Here is a 20,862-nt window from a genome sequence, read left to right as displayed (position 1 = left end):
ACCAGCTCTCAATGGTATAAGTCAGTGGTTTTCAAGCTGTGGTCAACAGACCCCTGGGGATCCATAGGTCATGTCTATGGGATCCCTGAAAGATGACTAAGATCAAACAAAAGTATGTGAATACCCACACTTACAATTCAAAGAGGTTTGCGCCTCCATTCAAAATTTCCAAAGGGGCCCGCACCACCATTCAATTATTATTAGAAGGCCACAAATGGAACAAGGCTGAAAACCACAGGTATAGGGAGTCTCTTCAGGTTTTCACTTAGTTGGGCTCACAGAAAACGAGACATTATCTTGAAGTAGCAACATAGCTTGGCCCGAAAGCAGGGAAACTGTCTATTATAAGGGATACATAGGTAATCTAACTGTCTAGATTGCAAGATGATGTAACTTCCCCCCTCCAGCATATCTGGCGAACTCTGTGGGCTAGGCTGGATGGGGGCTGGGTTCATTCCTGTGCCATTTGGAGCACTGAATGTCCTTAGCAGTAGACTGACAAAGACACATACACACTCCTACAGACAACTGGGACAAGCCCATGCATGGACTAGTCAAGCGGGGAAGACCTTTTTCTGCTCCCTTTCTGTCTCAGTGACGGTTAGTTACAATATGGCCTTAAATAAATATATATATATATATATATATATATATATATATATATATATATATATTTGTAAAGAAGCATATTTGCAAATTTTAAGTCTTTGGCTTACTACTGAATTTGGACTTTAAACTTTTTTTGAAGTCTTCAAATAAGGGACAGTGTTAGAAAGCCAATTCTGGAAGTATGTGTTTCCTGCCAAATCCTGCTGCCTTCATTTGATCCTTATTCATACACTTCCAACTGAAGCAATGTAGCCCGGGAAATAGAAAGCATTGGGAGTTTGGCATGAGGATTTGGCCTAAAATTTTCAAATATCTTCTGATTAGCATGCACAATTATAAACAGTAAATTCCCCCATATTTACTGCTTGTTTTTCAGCTGTACCATTTTGTCCTGTAAGGTCCTTGGAATGTCCTAGACACTACCAGTCCTGGCTAGCACCTCTGGATAGCTATTTTTCAGGCTCTTAAAATATGTATATATTTTTGCCCCCTGCCAACAGTAGCCACTGTAGGGAATGAACAAGAGACCTGTGCCTAACAACTTCTCCTCCCTTCCTCCCTGGGCACCTATGATGGTTGTTAGAACTCCAGGGTGCTTATACATGTGTTCTGGGGTGGAGGGAGGGGTGTTTTAATTAGAGCAGCTCCCAACCGCTCTGTAATTAAACACCCCTCCCCTGACCCCAGAGCACATGTATACTCCCAAGAGCTGCTTTAATTAAAACACCACAGCATCTCATGTATTTAGTATCCTGCATTTCAAAATGGTGAAGGGGCACTTTAACTAAAGATCATCAAATGAGCTGTACTTAAAGCTCCCCTGCCACTATTTGGAAGTCTGCTCCAACACTTTCTAATCAGAATGTGTTGGAGCACATGTAGAGGCATCCCCTGATAACGGGGCAGCAGGAAGGAAAGAGATGACCTGGAGAATGTTCAATATTCCCTGCATTACAGCAGTCCCTAATCTTACAGCTAACCTAACCTAAGTAATTGGACAGTGGGTTAAATGCAAGCCTTAGCTAACATAACCAGCATTGAGGCAAAGATCATGAAACATCAACTCCACTGAGCTAGCCACTGTGTGTGGTAAATCCTCTTCTCTCAACTTAGTCATGGTACGAGGACCCATGAAGGACAAAGGAAGTGCTACAAGGATACCCTGAAAGCATACCTTAAGAGAGTGGCATCAACCCTACAAATTGGGAAATGCTGGCTGGTAACAGGCCTCAATGGAGCTGCACCACATATCAAGATACAGCCCACTTCAAAGACAACTGTCTTACACAGGAAGCCAAGAAATGGCAAGGGAAGAAGGAAAGTGCACACCATCCTGGCCAACAGTTGTATCTCCTACAACCGCTTTGTCATGTCTGTAGGAAAACTTGCAGAGCATGGATTGGACTCCTCAGCCACCTTAAAACTCAGCTGTAATTCCCCCCGTTGGACATTATCCTCATATTGAGGGATAGCTGATGAAATGAAGGCCCATTTCTTCCTATCTCTTAGGACTAAGAGAGCAGAGGGAGGGGGGCACTGATACAAGGAAAAAACAGGGAAAAGGGGAATGAGAAGTACCAATAAAGACTGACCAAGGATACAGAAGTTAGAGTCAGAAGTGACATAAGATGGAAAAGGGAGCAAGGAAAACCTAGCTCCAGAGTAGAGAAATAGCCATATTTAGTCCTAAGCCTTTCCCCTATATCAAGGTAGACAAGAAAAGCAAAGCCCTAAGTCTCCAGCGTAGAAAGCAGAAAGACTGCCTTCCTTCCCTAAAGTTAACAAAGGGACAGGCCACTTGGCATCCCCTACAGAAAACAACTGAAGATTGGAAATTTTGCTGGGGGACCTCAGTGTCTGGGGTCCAAATGATTTTGGAGGCTTATGGAAGATTCTCGTGAGTGTTGAACCTCTGGGAGGTTGGCATAATTTAATATTGGCACTACCAGGAATCTCTGGCAGAGAACTGACTCTAGGGAAATTATGTTAAATATAGGTAATCTGCCTTAGTGTAAGTCCTACACTCAGCAGAGATAGGATCTGGCCATGTAAAAGAACCTTATAAAAAGAATGACAGAATTCAACTCCAAGCAGTCATTTTCTTGAACCCACAGATGTACAATGGCTGTAACTGGCAGGGCACTGAAGGAAAAAGGATAGTGTTTAGCCTGCATGAGTTTGGCTTGGCTTAGTTAACTGAATATTTACATTGTTGTTTTTTAATATTGAATCATCTAATTTTTAAGTGAAGATCTGTTATATTATGTTATAATGTTTTGGGCAATTTTTCTTTACTTTGTAAAATTATTTATTATCAAACAATGAAACTCACTGTGGCAGTTAGGAAACTACATTCCTACAGTAAACCAGAAGGCGAAGTAAAGAGTCTATTAGCAACTGAACCTTTCAATATTCATCTGAAACTACATAAGTGTGTGTTACTAGACTGATAATTGCTCTCCCACCATAGGGAAGCTTGCTGCTTGATCCAGCATCCTTTTACTTTTGAAGAAAAAAGTTGTCTTTCAACACCATTACAGCCTGAAACATAACACTGAAAAGGCTTGGATTCAGGCCAGAAGTTAATTTCTTCAGAGACACTCTTAAAAGTACTGAAGTTCTTTTTGCTGGCGCCAGTAACTAGAAACTAAAAGCTAAAGAAATCCCCTCAGTAGTGAAGATTATTGACCAAATGCTGTAACTGCATTGGCCTGTATCTGAACTATGTATACAGAGTTTCATGTTTATGCTCTCACTGTATGTCAGGCTGGAGTACTGTATAGTCCTACCCGTGTCTATCAAAATGAAATTACAGAATAGAAGGTGTTGATATCAACATCTAATTTGGCCATGTCTAAAATTGCTTGATGCCTGGGAAAGCTTCTTCCATCCACTTGCTGCTGCGAAATTTGACCTAACTTATTTCTAGGGTCCCATCACTGTAGTTCTGAGAAACAAAATCCATTATGATATGTATGATAAATAATAAAAACAGACTCTGCTCTGGTTATGAAAAAGTTAAGAAGCTTATACTATAATCAACCTTTCAGCGATCCCCTGTTACTTTGAGTTTCCAGTCTTCTAATTGTTGATGCTATTTAGGTCTTATAAACAATTACTGCATATTTACATATAAGTCAGCTGCAATTTGATTATTTAAAAATCAGCAACCTGCAGAGAAGTCAATTAATTATATATATGAGTAAACAGGTTCTATTTGGGATGTTGAAACTAGGAAGCAATACATGAATCAGAGAAGAGTGAACTTTCATAGACATGAGAGAGACAACAGAAGGTGCTGTTACTGCTGCCTGGGTTGTCTATTCTCCAGATAGGAGAGGCAGCACCAGATGAACAGTAGTTGGTGGAAGCAGAAGAGAAGAGGAGCGAGTAGTGGGTGCATATGTGTGTACATGTGTATATGTGTGTGTGTGTGTACACATATACTCACACTCATATACTTAACACACACACACACACACACACACACACACACACTAACCAGTTCTGCAAAACCAGCAACTGGTTTGCCTCCCTTTGGAGCCTATCATAACATGCAGATCCTATGGCCTCTTCCTGAAGAGATGGCCACCCATCTTCAGATGTTTCCTTCTCAATTGCATATAGGAACTAATGCAAACCCCAATCACAAAGTGAGCAGGAATTAAGGAGTTTAGAACTGCTTTTAGGATTCTGCAAGTAAATTTCACCCTTTTTTGCATATATTGATCTCTTTGGGACAGGTATGTCACAGAAAAAATTGAACAGAAGTAAAGAATAGCAGATTAACATATCTAATTGATTGTGATAGTTTGTGTGAAAAAAGGATATGTGTATGTTGTTATTACAACAATCTAGAGCAAGCAGAAATCTATGTATGGTCATTAAACATTCCATGGTTCTTTTGGCATAGATGTGTTCATCACCATGTCCTGGCAAAATTCCAGCTGAAAATTGCATACTATATACTTTTGAGTGCATTGTATCAATACGCAGAGGGATAACATACATTGTACAATGTGCTATAAAGGTGTCCAGGACTAAAATCTTTATATCATACTATACCACCAAGTATTCTGGATATGCTGTAAGTTAGGGAAACCTGCTTTCTAAGTGTTTTACAGAAGTTTTAATAGTTTATTTTGCCTTTTTTGGCATTAAGAACTATTTTCTTACTAATATTATTAACTTAAGTTACCCTTGCTCTACTTCATTCACAAAGCACTTCAATATTATCTAAATTTTTATGCATTCAAAATATTACATATTTAAATAGTCTATTTTGGAGTTTTCCACAGGAAGTAGGTGGAATATTCCCTTTTCAATGGCATACTACACCAGCTCTTAGTTCTAAAAAATGTAAGATAGTGCCCTTTGAACTGTCACTTAAAACATGAATAAATATAATTATCCAATAATTTTGCAATGTGTTGCACAGCTATCACTTTCATGTATATGATTATAGGTAAGGAAGATAGTATTACCTATGTTTAAAATAGTTTCACACATTCCAACTTCAGACCCTGTTTTCAGGGTTTTTTCTTTGCCAAACTTTAACCCTCAAATTTTCCATGTTGGATGTCTACCTCAAATGGCCTTTCCCGAAAAAAAATCAATTAAAAAAATTAGATGTTTTCAATAACAAGGCTAAGAAAATGCCTGTTATTTTGTCCAAGTTAAAAAATGTGGGCGACCTTTTCTTTAAAAAGCTCTAGTACTTCTTGCTTTGGCTGTGGCATAGGGTGGCCACCATGTCAGAAATCTACTTTTGAGACAGTCTTCCTAAATTTGGCCAAGTCTTTGGAAAATCTAAGTTCACACATGCAAGTAGAGCGTTAAATTATTAGCATCTAAATTCCCTAAAGAGTATCTCAAGCTGAGCTAACTTTTCCATACACTTGTAGCTCTGGGCTGTTGTGGACCACATCATGTCTGGATAGCACAAATAAGAGCATGAGGAGATCTCTCCTGTGTTTTCAAGCAGCATGTTTTAAATACATAGGAAATAAGAGCCAGACTTTGAGCAGGAGCAGATGCTGGAAGATGATTTGATTTGACAAGGACAATGGGACTGGGTACTATCATGGGAAGTGGGGAAATGGGATAGCAGGTAGAGAGGGAGACTGAAATTGATTGATAACCTCTGGGGAAGACTGAGGCTGGACAAGGGGAGTGGGACTTATAAAAAGAAGGAAGGAGGTGAGGAGAAAGGTGAGACAATATATGATAAAGAGCTGTGGTGTGGGCTGAGAAAGACAAGGACTGTCAATGAAAAGACATGGGGACAAGGAATGGAGTGAGGAACAGTACTCCGGGGGGGGGGGGTGTCTTTAATTACAGCGGCTTTTGGGAGCTGCTCTAATTAAAGCGCCCACAGCATTTCATTTATTCAGCATCCTGTGCTTCAGAACAGAGGCTGGGGCACTTTAACTAAAGCTCGTTGAAAAAGCGTTAGTTAATGCAGGCCCGCCGCCATTTTGAAGCATGGGGACACTCAATTACACATGATGCCGATGCTGCTGGAGTGCATCAGAGCAGGTGTCAGGCACATGTATAGGTGTCTACTGATACTAGGCAAGTAGTTTAGCAGTGGAAGCTGAGATTGGAAGGATGAAAAGGTGGGAGGAGAAGAACTAAAACTAGTTAGCTGAGGATAATGGGACTGGGACAGGAGCTAGGGATGAAGAAGAGATATTTCTGGGGCAGATTGGAAGGGGTGGGGCAGAAGGGTTGACAGTTGGGGAGAAAGAGGGAGTCATGTTAGTTTAAAGTCTGGTAGAAGGGCAGTGTGGCACTTTAGGGTATTTACACACGCTTGCAGGACACAACTGATGATCATGCAGCTTATTTTAAGCTGCGTGATCATAGATCAAGCCCCACTTGTGCAGACATTCTCTGGTGCCAGGAACAAGGTTGGGAACTAGATCTAAGTAAATCAGGGAGGGGAGATTGGGGTCAGCTAATGGATCCATTTTGTGGGGAGGTTTGCTGTGTGTGAGAGGGTTGAGGCTAAAACTATCCCAGTCAGGGCAGTCAGCAATGGTAAGAAAATCACAGACCCAGAGCTGGGACAAGTGGCTGGGCTTTCCCAGCCCCATGACTGCTCTCTGAACATGTACAGGTGTTTATTAGACTGGGCCAACCCAATCTTGATCTATCTTAGTTCACCTCCTAAGGTGAAGAAAGTTGGATCAGGATAGCCACTTTTCACCTGATTTATCCTCCCCAAACATCTGTATAGATTGACCTAACCCTAGTTAAGTCTATCTTAGTGTAATGTCTACACATACCCTTAGAGACTAACCAGTTTGGAGAGGCATAAGCTTTCATAGGCGACAGCCTACTTCTTCAAGTGCTTTGAAGTATCTGATGGGTTTTGGGTTGTAGCTATGTTCGTCTAAGGACATAGGCAGGCAAGGTTCTTTGAGTAGATGTGATATCTTGTATTAGACCAACTGAGCAGCTGGAAAAAAATGTCTTGGCAAGCTTTCAGGTGCAGTCACCCTTCTTCAGGCATGGGGAGTCTCAGAACAGCAGACTCCCCATGCCTGAAGAAGGGTGACTGTGCCTGAAAGCTTGCCAGGAACATTTTTTCCAACTACTCAGTTGGTCTAATACAAGATATCACATGTACTCAAAGAACCTTGCCTGCCTTGAAGTATTTGATGAAGCATATACATCATCATGTCATAAGACATCTTCGCATCTGATGAAATAGACTGTCACTCACAAAAGGAATCTCATGAGGTTCAACAAAGACAAATGCAAAGTCCTGCACTTAGGACAGAAAAATCCTATGCATTGGTACAGGCTTGATGCTGACAGGCTGGGCAGCAGCTCTGCAGAAAAAGACCTGGGGTTTACAGTGGACAATAAGCTGAATATTAGCCAACAGTGTATTCTTGTTGCAAAGAAGGCTAATGGCATACTCAGCTGCACTGGTAGGAACAGGTCATATAAAGTGATTCTTTCCCTGTATTCCACATTGGTGAAGCCACATCTGGAGTACTACGTCTAGTTTTGGGCACCCCAGTACAGAAAGGACGTGGACAAATTGGAGAGTCCAATGGAGGGCAACAAAATGGTGAGGGGGCTGGGGCACATGTTTTATGAGGAGAGATTGAGGAAATTGGGCTTAACTAGTTTAGGGAAGAGAAGACTGGGAGGGGATTTAAAAGTAGCCTTCAACTACCCGGCTAGACAAAGCTTTGTGTGGGATGATCTAGTTGGGGATGGTCCTGCTTTGAGCAGGGGGTTGGACTAGATAATCCTGAGGTCTCTTCCAATCCTAATTTTCTATGATTCCATACCTCCTGCCAGTTAGGAAGAAGCAGAGGAATGTTTGCACAATCCTGTCCAGTACCCAGGTTCGTGAATCTCATTTTAACTGTGCTGCCAGGAAATATGTATGAAATGTGCTGGCAAAGTTTCTCAGCATTGGTCTACTATAAAATGATAACCTATTACTACTGTCAGTTTCTGTTATTGCTGTGTGGTTGAAAAAGGTTCTGAAGCTATTGACGTCCCGTATGATGTCTGTGATGCCACAATATGGAGTTTCTGGGTTTTGTCCAGTCTGCTACTTTAAAATCCTAGGAAATTAGTTCCCCAAAACTCAGTTTTAAAAGAACATTATTCAGGTTGCAAGATCAAACACTCCAAAAGTAGCAAATGCCAGAATCCCTATGCTCAATTCATTTTATGGATATACATTGTGATCAGTGTTCAGATGATCACATTTTTCCCTATGCAACCCTCTACCTTATTCAGTGAATGAGATAGGTCTACTCAGGGGATAACTCAGGGTTAATATAGTGAAGGAGTCTCTGTAGAAAACCTTCTCATTTGGAGAAGAATTTAGAAAGAGACAGTGAATGAGGCAGGAGACTGATGGGAAAGGACAGTCTCATGGCTAGGCAATGCGATACTGCCCTGTAGAACTAGATTTGCCTTGCCTTCAACCATGATGTCAGTCAGGTCAGTAAGAGCAGAATTTTCACAGGCAGTCAGTATTGCTTATGCAAAAGCACTGGCCTCTCACAGTGACAATAAACTCAATGGCAGCTTCCTTTTGCAAATGTAGTTTTATATAGTGTTAAGGACTCTGAAAAATAGCATGCTAGAAGTTTGAAATCAGACAATCAAAATCAATGGATACTTATTAACTTAATCCCTCTGTGCCTCAGTTCCCTCTCTGTAAAATGGGGATAATGTTAAACTAATGAGAATACAAAATGAAATGAATAATTCTGTTTTGAGAGCAGGGTTTGAATAGTACACAGTAACTAAAGCAGGATAGGTACCCCATACTGAACACAAGGACAAAACAAAATATAGAATAATTGCTTATTCAGGAAGGCCATCCATTCTGTGCACCAAATAAGGTGGTTGTTTTGTAGAAAAAATATTATGTGATCATGTAATTAAAAATCTCTCATAATGAATATGTAGGAAGGGCTAGATAACAGCTTAAACCTAGGATTTCCCAATATTTGAGTAACTGCCTTTGCAATTTAATAATATTCTTATAAGATGGAGGTTTTTTACTTTGATTATATCCCAATGCACACATAAAATCCAAATATGTTGTTTTCAAAATCATCCATATCATATATATAATATATATATAAAATCATCCATATCATATATATATATGATATATATGACATATATATATATAATTGGATATATATATAATTGGTCTGAATTATGTACACTTTGGTAGCGATGCCTGGGATGAAGAAGATGACAATAAACCACTTTCTTCATAAAGTTTAAGACAATGCTCCCGAAGTACAACTTTGGACAACTTAAATTACATTTTTCTTTGACAGTGCCACATAGGGTTCTAGCGAACACATTCTTCCTGCTATCCCAAGAGTCATACAGATGCTGGCATTATACAGTCATACTTCCTTCAACCACTGTTGTTACTGTTTACCTCTTCCCCATTCACTACGTGTTTCGAAGTCCAAGATACTCTCTATAGCTGTTCTCTACTCTATGTACTTTGCTTCATCTCACCTTCTGCTTTTACTGGATCTATTTTTCTCTCGGCTCTTTACCTACCCCAACTACCAGCTTTTAAGTAGAATGAGATACCTGTAACAAAGTTCAAACCTATAATATTTGAGTTGGTGATTAAGCAAGGTGAGCCTCTCACCCCTTTGAGAACCTACTAACCTGTTATGTAAATCTAAAGAGTAACCTGAATTTAGCAGCTGACTTTCTAAAACAGTCCCCATGCTTTTGGGTTCATTGCCTCAACAGTCCACATATAAACTTAAGGCTACTCAGGCCATGAGAGGTAAAATCCCTGCATAATACTTGAGAATATTCCTCAGTAAGTTCAGAGATCAGCAAAAGGTACCTATTTATGCTTCCCTACTCTATTTTTCTTTAATTTGAACCTCTGCACTTGCTTCCTATGTACTATGGACATGTTGAGGAAGGTCACTAACCTGTGATTATTCATTCCCCTACCCCTTCCATGAGCAGAATTTCAGCAAAAGTTCAGGTTCAGGAGACAAGTGAAAGTAGACCTTTAATACTACTTTACCATAATGGATTATGTAAAATTTTGATGGAGGTTACAACATTTGAGTAGAATTATTAATTACAAATGTTGATAATTTACAACATGTAGCTTTTTTTTTTGGAATAATTAAAAGCTAGATATTACACCTTTCCTATCTGATTCTAATTAAGAGTTTTACCAAGAATTTTATAACTTTCTATACAACTCTGTATATAGCAAATTATTCTACATAAATATATTTAATCTCTGTAAATATTAAAAGACCCAATTTAATCATGGAAAAACTACAGGGTTTTTTCACATTTTAAAAAGATAACTAAATGTAAAACTAATATTAACTTACACTTCTCACATATTTTCATTCTAATGTATGTAAAATATAAGACAGTAGAACATCTAAGAAAATTCCAGAAAAAGTAGTCAAGTGGGACTATGAATTAGGCTAATAGCTTTGATGTAAACCTGGAGAAAATAAAACATGAGTTAGGGATAGACAAACTGGTTCAGATTAAATTAAAAACTTTTGCCTCATTCAAGAATTACCATTTTATTGATGTTCTGAAAAAAAAAAATAATTGCTTTGCCAAAATTGCAGTTGGGAATATTTTCATCCATCTGTTCTCATGAGGTCTCCAGCTCAGACTGACAAACTCAAGAGGCTTGGAGTGTTTGGATACATTTTGACATGGGATTAAAAAATATAGAAACCTGAACTCCAAAACTTGTCTAAACTTGAACTCCAGAACTTCAGAAGCCTGCCCATCCCTAACATATACTGTATGCACAGAAGACAGTTAGAAGTCAGAGTAGATTTGCATTTATAGACTAACCAAAATAGATATATCAACATATACCAAATAAATAGATTTAAGTCTAGTCTGACCACTGTGTGGCACTCCTAATGATCAAAATGGAAGTTCCTAGCATGGATTAGTCCCTAAGTGTCAGCTAGTGACTTCTCAAATAGCCTATCTATATTTTGAAATAATTATATACAAATAGTGAGCAAATACATAAAGAGAATGATTTTCTTTATATCTTACTTGAGTTCTTGTGAGCTTGTGGCCAGCATACTTCGAATGCTTTTGTCAGCCAAGGGGCACCCAGATAAACTGTAAGACATGGCAGGATATCCAAGTAAGTCAACACACCTATAAAACTAGCTCTCCCAAACAAACACAACATAAAGATTAAAAAATAAAAATAAAAATTGTAATGCAGAAAAGCGATGGGGCAAGTGCTGTAATATTGAATTTTGTAATATAGTTAACCCTCTGAATATATTTATAAATAAACTTTACTTCCAATACTACATACTATTAAAGTCCTTTTTTTGGTTTTATAGAATAGTAAAGTGTAACAAAAATATTTGTGATCCTGGGTTAACTAGTTAAAAGATTTAAAATACTTTGGAAATTTTAGTAATCTATTTAAAAATAAAAGACGTTTATACAACACACAAATTAGCATGCTTTAAGGTCAACATATATTACTCAAAGGGTTAACACATAGTTCAACGTTTTACTTTGACAGCATTGTTGAGGTAAGCTGAAAACAATAAATTGAAAAGACAGAATCCACCATGAAAAAAATGAAGTCACACCTTCTATGTGAGGCGTAATTACCAGTCACATGACCACTCCCATCACACCCTGGTGTTGGACATCTGCCACCAAACAAAAACAAAAACAGCCAAAATAGTAAGTATGTTTAAAAAAAAAAAACTTTTAAAAGTTTCATTGTTTCCAGTTTAGCTGCAATGACTGCAAGGGGATTTAAGCATCCTATCGAAAAGCTGCAAAATGAACAGGATTAAATGAAAATGGCGTCTCAATACAATATAGCATCATTAAGAACAAGCAAATACACATTAGCTTATCACTTTACTTAACTGGCAGTTTGAAACATTTATATGCTGCAAATGTTGCATGCTCATACTGCAAGGCGTATATGTACTCGTTTGTTTAAAAAAAGACAAAGAGAAGAGGTTAAAAGGAGAAAAAAATAATTTCACCTCACATTATGCTTACGTTATTAAATCCTTTTTGTTCTCTTTGCACTGAGGGTATTTGGGTTTGGGGCTTGGGATTGTAACTTCACCAGGGTACCTTCGTTCTTCAAGAGCCTCTTGGAAAGGATCCAAGTCTTCTGGCTGCATGCAAACACAGAGATATTAGTCCCACTTAGGTGAGGCCACAATATACATAGACACAACGCAATGTAGAGCTATCCGACATAGCACCTCCATTATGTCCATTTAGTCAGAAAAATACTGACATTATTTTACATTTTTTCTCACCTACTAAGCCTTTATATAGTGCATTTACATTTCAATACACACTTCTAAACACATGAAAGAGAATCACATTGTTTTCAAAATTAAGGAAGAAAGGAAAAAAACCAGATATTTTCTGCTGGTCACAGTTATTCTCATTCCAAAGAATCAATCATTTTTCCCAGTCACCATACTGTACAAAACACAGCCAAGGAAAAAAATCCAAACCCTAAATATAATATTTTATACATCAAAGTGCCAACTTAAAAATAATATTTTAAAAGTGTTAGGTCCCTTAACAATGAATCAGGAACAATGATTATGGCCATTGCTATACACACATATAGTATCATAATCTGGGGCAAGCCTCAATGGATCTGCCTGGCAAAATATCATTTTGTAATTTATAATTAACTTTACTGATGCATTCAGCCTTTTGAAATTTGAAAGCAGAGGTGAAGGAAAAGTGACTGAATGCAGAATTTCCTGTAGATGGTGCTGTAAGCACCAGAGTTAAAATATCATTCTGCTTGTTTCAGTAAGAATGCTATGCAGTCTGCATTACCTCCCTTTTCTTAGATAATGAGGGATATTTTGGACCCAGTGAAATCAATAGTAAAACTCATTCGCTTTAGTGGAGGCAGGACAGTATTCAGTGAGGAAAAAACCAAATGCTATTATCTTGCATGTTTCAAAACTATTAAAAATGGTGACATAGTAAGTTCTAATTAAAATAAATTGAAGAGACATCCTGCTACACACTACTGTGGAAATTATTAATCTTGTAACATAGATCTGGAGAGAGAAAAAATTACTACTACAAAAATCTGAAATTGTAAAATCCTGGTTAGATTAGAGTGGGTTAAATCCTGCACAGAGTATGATGAGCACGAGTTGAAACCTGATGAATGCAAGAAGTAGCATCACAAATAAAACTGCTGCATTAGCAAATGTCAGGAGCACCCTTTCAGAGCACTAATGGAAAATACATGCCATGCAACAATGTACAGTGTAAAACAGATAGAAAGTCACTAAGGACCAAATTCCCTTCACATATCCCTTTCTGTTTACAGAATAGAGCAACGTGAATTTGAAAGGAACAATGACATCCACAAGCCCTTCATTATACTTTAGAAATAAAATATTTTACTAATAAGGTGTAAAGTCCATTGAACAGTAATAGAAATCATGAATTCATGGATAATTCAGGAGCAGGCCTTCTAACAAGCAAAATCTTGGTTAGGTCAAATAGATGAAAATTCATCCTGTATTCCACAGTTGCTTCTGATATGCATTTCTGTGTAAAGCATACTTTACATGTTTAGTATTTCATTTTAAAATTTCAATATGAAGAGTACATCTTGTCCTGAAAGCTGGTTAAACCTTGATTCCAGTATTGTAAAAAGTTATGCCAACTTACTCGGCTAGGATAAGATCATTTGGAAAATGTTAGAATGTTTTCACAGAAGAAAATACATTTAAACAAGACAATACTGTTAGGAAACATGATTCACATTCATGGTTCAAATGTTGTTTGAAGGGAGTTAATCACAGATCAGATGTGTGCAAATATGATATATTTTTAAAAATTCACCAGCAGAAAGTCTTTTTTGTAGGTAACCATCTATTTTTGTTCATCATGTATTTTCCTACCAAATGTTTAGAAAACTAACGTATTAAAACAATCAGATTTAATGAGATCCCATAGATGAAAAAGACATACATTAATCTCTTTGGAATCATCTTCATCTATTCTACTGGGCTTCATCTTAGTGTAGTCCACTGGTAAGTCCCAGCAGTCGCTCTCATTCAGTTGGTAACACCGATTATTCATCACAGCTTGTCGTTGTGGCGACATTGGCTCCAGCGGTGTCAAAATGGTACAACAACCATCTCGCTGCCTCTGTTTGTTCATGCTTAGATCCAAGGTTCCATTTTCATCGACTTCCATATCAGGATTCTGTCAAAATAAGAAAAATATTGTTAATTCAGTTTCCCACTATCACACTGTTACCTCTCTGTGTTTTTAATCTGATTGCTTAGCAGAATGATAAAAAGCTTTACCATGCCTGTATAGATTGTAAGTATTGAGCCCCCACCCACACATAGCATGATTCTGTTACACAACATTAATGCTGGTAAAGTAGATTCACTCATATTTTCCTGAAGGGTTCATTTGAAATTTGGAAAAAAAATAAAAGGGGAGACATCCTACTACTCACTACCACCTCCTTGAAAACAGGTGTAAAATTTGTAAATGAAAGGCTAAATCTCTGAAGGTATTTGCTGGTTGCTGCCCTTATGTCTCTGATTTACTTCTTGACAGGTTAGTCTCTCTGAGTTAACATCTGCATGATTCTGGCTACTTCCAATCCTAACACCTGCTTAGGTGACTAGGGCAATAAAAACCAGGTAGAATGTAGTATCTAACTGCAAGAAAGAAAGAAAGCAAGAAAAAAGAAAGCAAGAAAATGCTTTGTTCTTTTGATACTAATAGTTAAGGATTTAGAAAGAGAGCTTTTGATTATTAAGTAAAATCTATTTGCACCGTGTTTTCCATTGTCATATGAGGAGAAAACAAACTATTAAGAGCTCTCAGATCCTTCATCACAGATGTTAAGGTTTAATATGTCTTAACTTTCCAAAGTCTATCTTTATAATCAGCTGGCTTGGGCAAAGAAGCTGGTTCTGACATTCCCTGCAGTGACTGAGGAACTGTGAAATACAGAGTGGGTAGGGGATTTTTTTTCCCTTTTGGAAACAGACCAAGAATTATTTCTTTCAAATCTTGTTTCTTTTTTTCCTTTTTCTCTTTCTATGGGAAGGATAGGACATACATTAAAAACACAAAATGCTCACAACAATCCTTCATTTTTCAAGGGTGAAACTCTTCACCAGAAATTTGATTTCAGAACTGGTGTGAATGCTGCTGCCTCCTTAGATGTCTAGCAGCTCTCTTTCCTCTTGAGGTAATAACAGAGCTGCAGGAAGACACACTGACTCAAAATCGTTTGCTTTGGGCTATTTCCTTGATAGATACTTTTTATTCTAACCTATACTTGATTATTGCCTTCATATTAATATATGTTTGATAATATATTTATATTTCCCCATTTAGCATATATATTTTAGTGTGTCTGGAGAGGGGTAACATCTCCTTATGTCACACAATATTTACAATGCTATTGCTCTGGATGTTCCCATTCCTGTTGGTATTGCACACGACTGCATTTATTTGCATTCCACAAAGACATTTCCCCTCATCTATAGAAATACATCAATTAATTAAAAAAGGAAGCATTTGAAAACAGAGTTACTAATCTGTCTGGATTCATAAAAATTAAGATTATCTTTAATTGCCATCACTAATTGCTAAGGTTGTTAACTTGTTATGTATAATCAAAAATCTTTACACAATAGGAGAAAGAAAACCTTTGTTTATCTGGAGAAGGGCAGAACATGTCTGCCAGCTCAAAAGCTCTTCTATAAGCACAATAAAACTGTATCCCCTGCACTGCATCTGTCTACTTAGCCATCTAGTGGCCTCCTATAGGTACCACTTTATTGGTTGCTGGTGCATTTTAAATAGTCATTTCTCCTCAGCTGTCAGAATCAGATTTAACCTGTTTGTAGCAAAATAAAATTGTTCTTATGGTGTTTCAAAAAACAGATTAATTTTTAATAATGCTAGGTTTCCTATACATAAAGGTAAACTTCAAAATTACTTTACTTCATTGGTTTCTGTTCGCATTTAACAAGAGATTGAGAATTTAGTAAAATAAAGACCATTGGTGACACTTCATTATTACTGTTATGCAACTTTGAAGTTATGTATAGTGGTAGATTTTATTGTTTGTTTCAATGGATTATGCAGTGATTTTACAGCTATTATATACTTTGGATAGGTGAGACATTTTTATGCACAAGTAGCATAGATTTCTTTGTATTAGATCCTAAAACCTTAGGGCTCATGTGTGATTTATTTATTAAATTACGTTATTAAACTGTAATCCTTTCTTACAATTTATGAATCAAATGGTGTTTAGTAAAAAAAAATTCTATAGTGCAATTAATACCACTTAAGCAACCCAAATAGCTTTTATACTTACTATAGACTCTCTCAGTAAGAGAAGGATTAAAAGACAGCACAACACATTTTATCAGCACCATTTTAACTGTATACACTGATCTGTATTTCAAGAGCTACTGATGAGTAATTTGCATCTTTATCTTTTATTTTCCTGCCTTAGCAGAGCTTCCAGATTTTTCAGTTGTTTTGAGAAAAAGATTAAGCAAGTATTAAAGCTATTCTTCAATCTATCAGGGGCTCAAAACTAGTGAAGTAAAGAAGCAGCTTCATCAATAAACATAATTGCTCATTTTTACCCTGGCACAGAGATCCTGAGGTTTAGTGGAGAGGTTCTGAGGCATCTCCCTGCAGCGAGTGGAGAGATTCAAAATAGCAGTGGCAGCCATGTGTGCTGCCTCCATGTCATGGGTATAGTCAAAGCTGCTCTTGCTGCAGGTACTGCTGGCACTGCTGCCTCCACCACAACTCATATTGCTGCTGCTGCTAGGGGCATAACTGCTTGTTGTGCTGCTGGTTGGGCTTGAATTCTTACAATAACGTTTAGCTGTGGGAAGAAATATGACAAGGATGACTCAAAAGTACCAGCATATCACATAAGTGAAAAGAAAAACAGTTTGCTGGGGGTGAAGTTTATTATGAGCAACAGTGGTAGTTAAAAAAAAAAAGGAAATAAAAATGATGGATGCATTTCATGATTTTTGTGCAACTTTTACATGCCAAAAATGTGTGCGTGTATTAAACATCCAATTCAAAACAATGAAAGATGTGTTTAATGTGACCATGTAGTGTACTGAAAAGCAGGCCAGATTTAGCAAACAAGCACTGTGCATGAATTAAGGGCACAGGGAAACACTGCTTTTACTCCAGGGGAAGAGTTTCTTACATATTCATATGGTAGCTGGGAGCTCTTTGGGTCATTCCTTCTTTTGTAATGAATTCTAGTGCATTACTAGTGTTCTGCTAATTTGCAGAAAATCCAGATTCATAAGAGATCTTACTCCCTGGACCTAGTGAGGATCCCACTCCCTGGACCTAGAGAGGATCAAGCTCATAGTAATAATATGCTTGATCTTTGGGCCAAAGTGCTAACCATATGTCTTGGGTAATCAGAGTAGTCTTTCTTTCAAAATCACGAACAAATGCCATGCCATTGGTCAATAGCAGGGAGAGGAAGTGGGAGAAAATCAGAAAAGAAAGTGGTCGCAGAATGAAGGGGTGAGTGTTGGCTGAAGTTGGAGGTGGGAGCTTCATAAACAATAAACAAAATTAATATGAATAGAAAAGGACATTAAACTGCTTGATTTTCAGAGGTCCTCAGAGCCCATAGCCCTCATTAAAAACAACACAATCTGGGGATGCTGAGCACTTCTCATAATCAGGCTATAGGCATGCATTTAACTACATGTTCACTGACACATACTATAAATCACAACGGCTGTTCATGACAGAATCAGTGAAACACATTGGGCACTTTCTCCTGCACAATACAATTCATTTTTTTAAACACTTCACCAGGGTTTCATTTTTTAGTGAATACTAAAATTTTCTACCTAGAGAAAATGAAATACATGCTCCTTCCCTGCCTCCCCCCAGATTCCTTCAACAACTTATCCAAAGAAGTTGCTCAAAAAAAGTGTATTCATTAACGGTTGATAAAAAAGTGCCTGTTGTTTTAATAAGACTGGGCATAGCTATGTTTTCATGTAACACAAATTAGAATGTCAAGAGATACATACATGTTATGGTGATTTTTTTCCCCTTAAGGTGTATTTCTGAATACTGCAGAGATCATACTGCATAATAATGTATAAGTGCAAGACGTTGTTCTATTAAATATACAAGTATGTGTTGGTTAGAGTTCTGTATAAAAGGTCAGCACACTAGTTGGAGCTCTTCCCCAGTAGTTTCAATTGGAATGCCAGTCTCTTCAGGTGTGTCTGTTTAAGCAGACATATATGTAGTAATCTGTTCCCTTCAGCCTCTTTATAGATTAGGTTTTGCTTTAAAAAGTAGATATGCCTCAATTGGAGTCCAGGAGTAGACTTTGTCATACAGTGCTTACTCTGTCCTTTTCATTATCATTTTTTTGGACAGCGCAATGAAGTCAATGTTTACAGTATGTGAAAAAATGCTTAATTTATAGCAGATGAAGGAGTTTTCTCAGGAAACCCACATAATGCACAAGGTGTGATTTTTTTTAATGAAGTGAATGTTAAGCATTCATGAAGTTTCTTTGGTTTTTCACCCTTTAGATCACTGTTGTTATCTGAGTGTTCATGGAGAATGTGCGTGACTTATTTTTCAAGAGTTTCATTATTAAAATGGTAGTTGTTGGTGGTCATTAAAAAGTCAGCATTTGTCCATTGATACCTTGTTATGATATTCAAGACACTCAATTATTTTCCAATATATAAGATAGACAGGATTTTGGTTACAATTAAGACAGTAGTGCTGTATTTTTAACAGCAACTACTTTACACACAAGTTGCCAAATGGGGACTCTTTCAAATGAACAAATAACATAATTACTTTTCTACCCCTTGCAGAAAACTAAAGACATATTACAAATGTTATAGTAGATTAAAATTGAATAAATATAAGACAGACAATAAATGGTGTTATATATACGTGCATGTAGAGTAAGAGAAAGAGAGAGAGAACTCTACACAGGTCTAACTGATAGAAACTCCTCCAGACTCTGATACAGACTCCCTCTGTGGCCTGGTCAAATCTCATGATTTTTCTGCTTTATTTTTCCCATCAATAGAGAAGAAATCATAATACATATGCTTAGCTGTGTTGTGAAGAGTAATTTGTAAATAAATAAATTGAAAGTCAATACATTTCTAAGTATCATTATTAGCTTCTGTTTTACCAAAATCATAAAAAACAGCTTTCTTGCCTGAAAACTTTCAGGTATGGTTCCAGTTATTTTATCTTGATTTTCACTGTACAGATTTTAAACACTTGACACAATCTGAGTTATCTATCTCACATTAGACTTGAACAAAGAAATGTGGAAACCTGACTGTAGTGAATTCCAGAAATCCCTATGTAGCAAATGGGAGTGGAAGTGACATACAGTATAATACACAGGAAAGGCTAAACTGAAATTCTGTGTGCATGTCACTGTGTTTGAGAGCTCTGCAGTCTCCCGGTGGCTTATGGTCAGCAGTGAACCAGAATAAAGAAAGCAGTCCCTCCCATCAAGAGATAGCCATAATAGTTCTCAGATTGCTTGTCCAACTACTTCATTTCCAAGAGGGTCTTGGGCTCTTATTTCTCTGTAAATGAATGCCATGGGGCATAATAGCTGTCAGCTTCTGTTTTTCAGTTATTTTGCATGTTTCTCTAAGCTGGGGAGCACTAGGAGCCCTGTCCAGTGTCAGGTATGGAGCCCTCTCCAAACAGATAGAATGGAAAACAATTAAATCCAGCCCAATATCCTAAGGTCTAGAAGTTTCTGTCTAGTGTTTAAGTTAATCATAGCTCCAACACTTTCTCTAACTCTCATGTTCCCTAACTCTTTAGGATTTTTCAGTCCCAATGCAAAGAAGTGAGAGGACTAGGGAACAGAGAGGACTGCTTGACTACCTGAGGAGCTTGGGAACAAATTCGAAGAAGCTCCCCACCATCACCTGAATTTCTTTTCTATTGAAAAATTCTGCTGTCTCCCTTGAATACTGGGTCATGCTGCTGTCTCCCTTTAAGCCATATAAAATAATGCCATCATGCAGCTCCATACACAAAAAGCAAACAAGAAAACCCAATTCAGTATAAAGCAGTTCTCCTGTAAAATCTTCCTGGCTTCACAATGAACAACATAAGTTGTCCCTTCCTTAGGCAGTTATTGTTAAAGTCTACTTGAAAAAGAAAAAAAAGGACAGTCCAGGGGGATTTATCTATTCCCAGGTTACTCATCCTAGTGACTTTTTATATTAAACAAAGACTCAAAGATTAAGTCATTTTTTCTGACCCTTGATACTATTTGTATTTCTGCATTCTGCAGAAATGTTGCAGATTTTGCATTCTGTTCAACAGAATTCACCTCCAACTACTTTTCAGTCTCCCACTGAATCCTAGGATGCCTCTAAGAGAGTACATTGTTCAGAAATAAATCAGTCTTATGTTATAGTAATCTATTCCCTGTACTAACCCAAAACAAAGACAACTTGGAGTTTAAGACAACTCCCCCAGTAATTAAGCTCTATATATGGAAAACTATAACATGGTTATAATTTTCCATGTACAGAATCTAATCAGTGGAAGGTGGTCTTAAATTTGTCCACCTCACATCTGTGGCAGGGCAAGCAGTGTTGCGGGGGGTAAAAGGCCAGATACAGTCTGGCC

At 37.6% G+C, this 20,862-nt stretch overlaps 1 protein-coding gene across 3 annotated transcripts in view; it reads right to left on the bottom strand.

The window, feature by feature from the left end:
* Window positions 1–20,862, bottom strand: part of MYT1L (myelin transcription factor 1 like) — a 463,312-nt gene that overhangs the window by 69,329 nt on the left and 373,121 nt on the right. For all 3 annotated transcript variants that reach the window (XM_059729960.1, XM_019492688.2, XM_019492692.2), the window contains 4 exons: window positions 16,809–17,056; window positions 14,146–14,382; window positions 12,178–12,299; window positions 11,191–11,259 (listed from right to left, as the gene is read on the bottom strand). In XM_059729960.1, coding sequence (XP_059585943.1) covers window positions 11,191–11,259; window positions 12,178–12,299; window positions 14,146–14,382; window positions 16,809–17,056 — 676 coding nt within the window. The remainder of the gene's footprint in view (window positions 1–11,190; window positions 11,260–12,177; window positions 12,300–14,145; window positions 14,383–16,808; window positions 17,057–20,862) is intronic.

The sequence above is a fragment of the Alligator mississippiensis genome, chromosome 1, assembly GCF_030867095.1.
Source record: "Alligator mississippiensis isolate rAllMis1 chromosome 1, rAllMis1, whole genome shotgun sequence".
Lineage (NCBI taxonomy): Eukaryota > Metazoa > Chordata > Crocodylia > Alligatoridae > Alligator > Alligator mississippiensis.
Note: the sequence above shows the minus strand (reverse complement) of the source record. Positions and strands in the feature narration are given on the sequence as shown.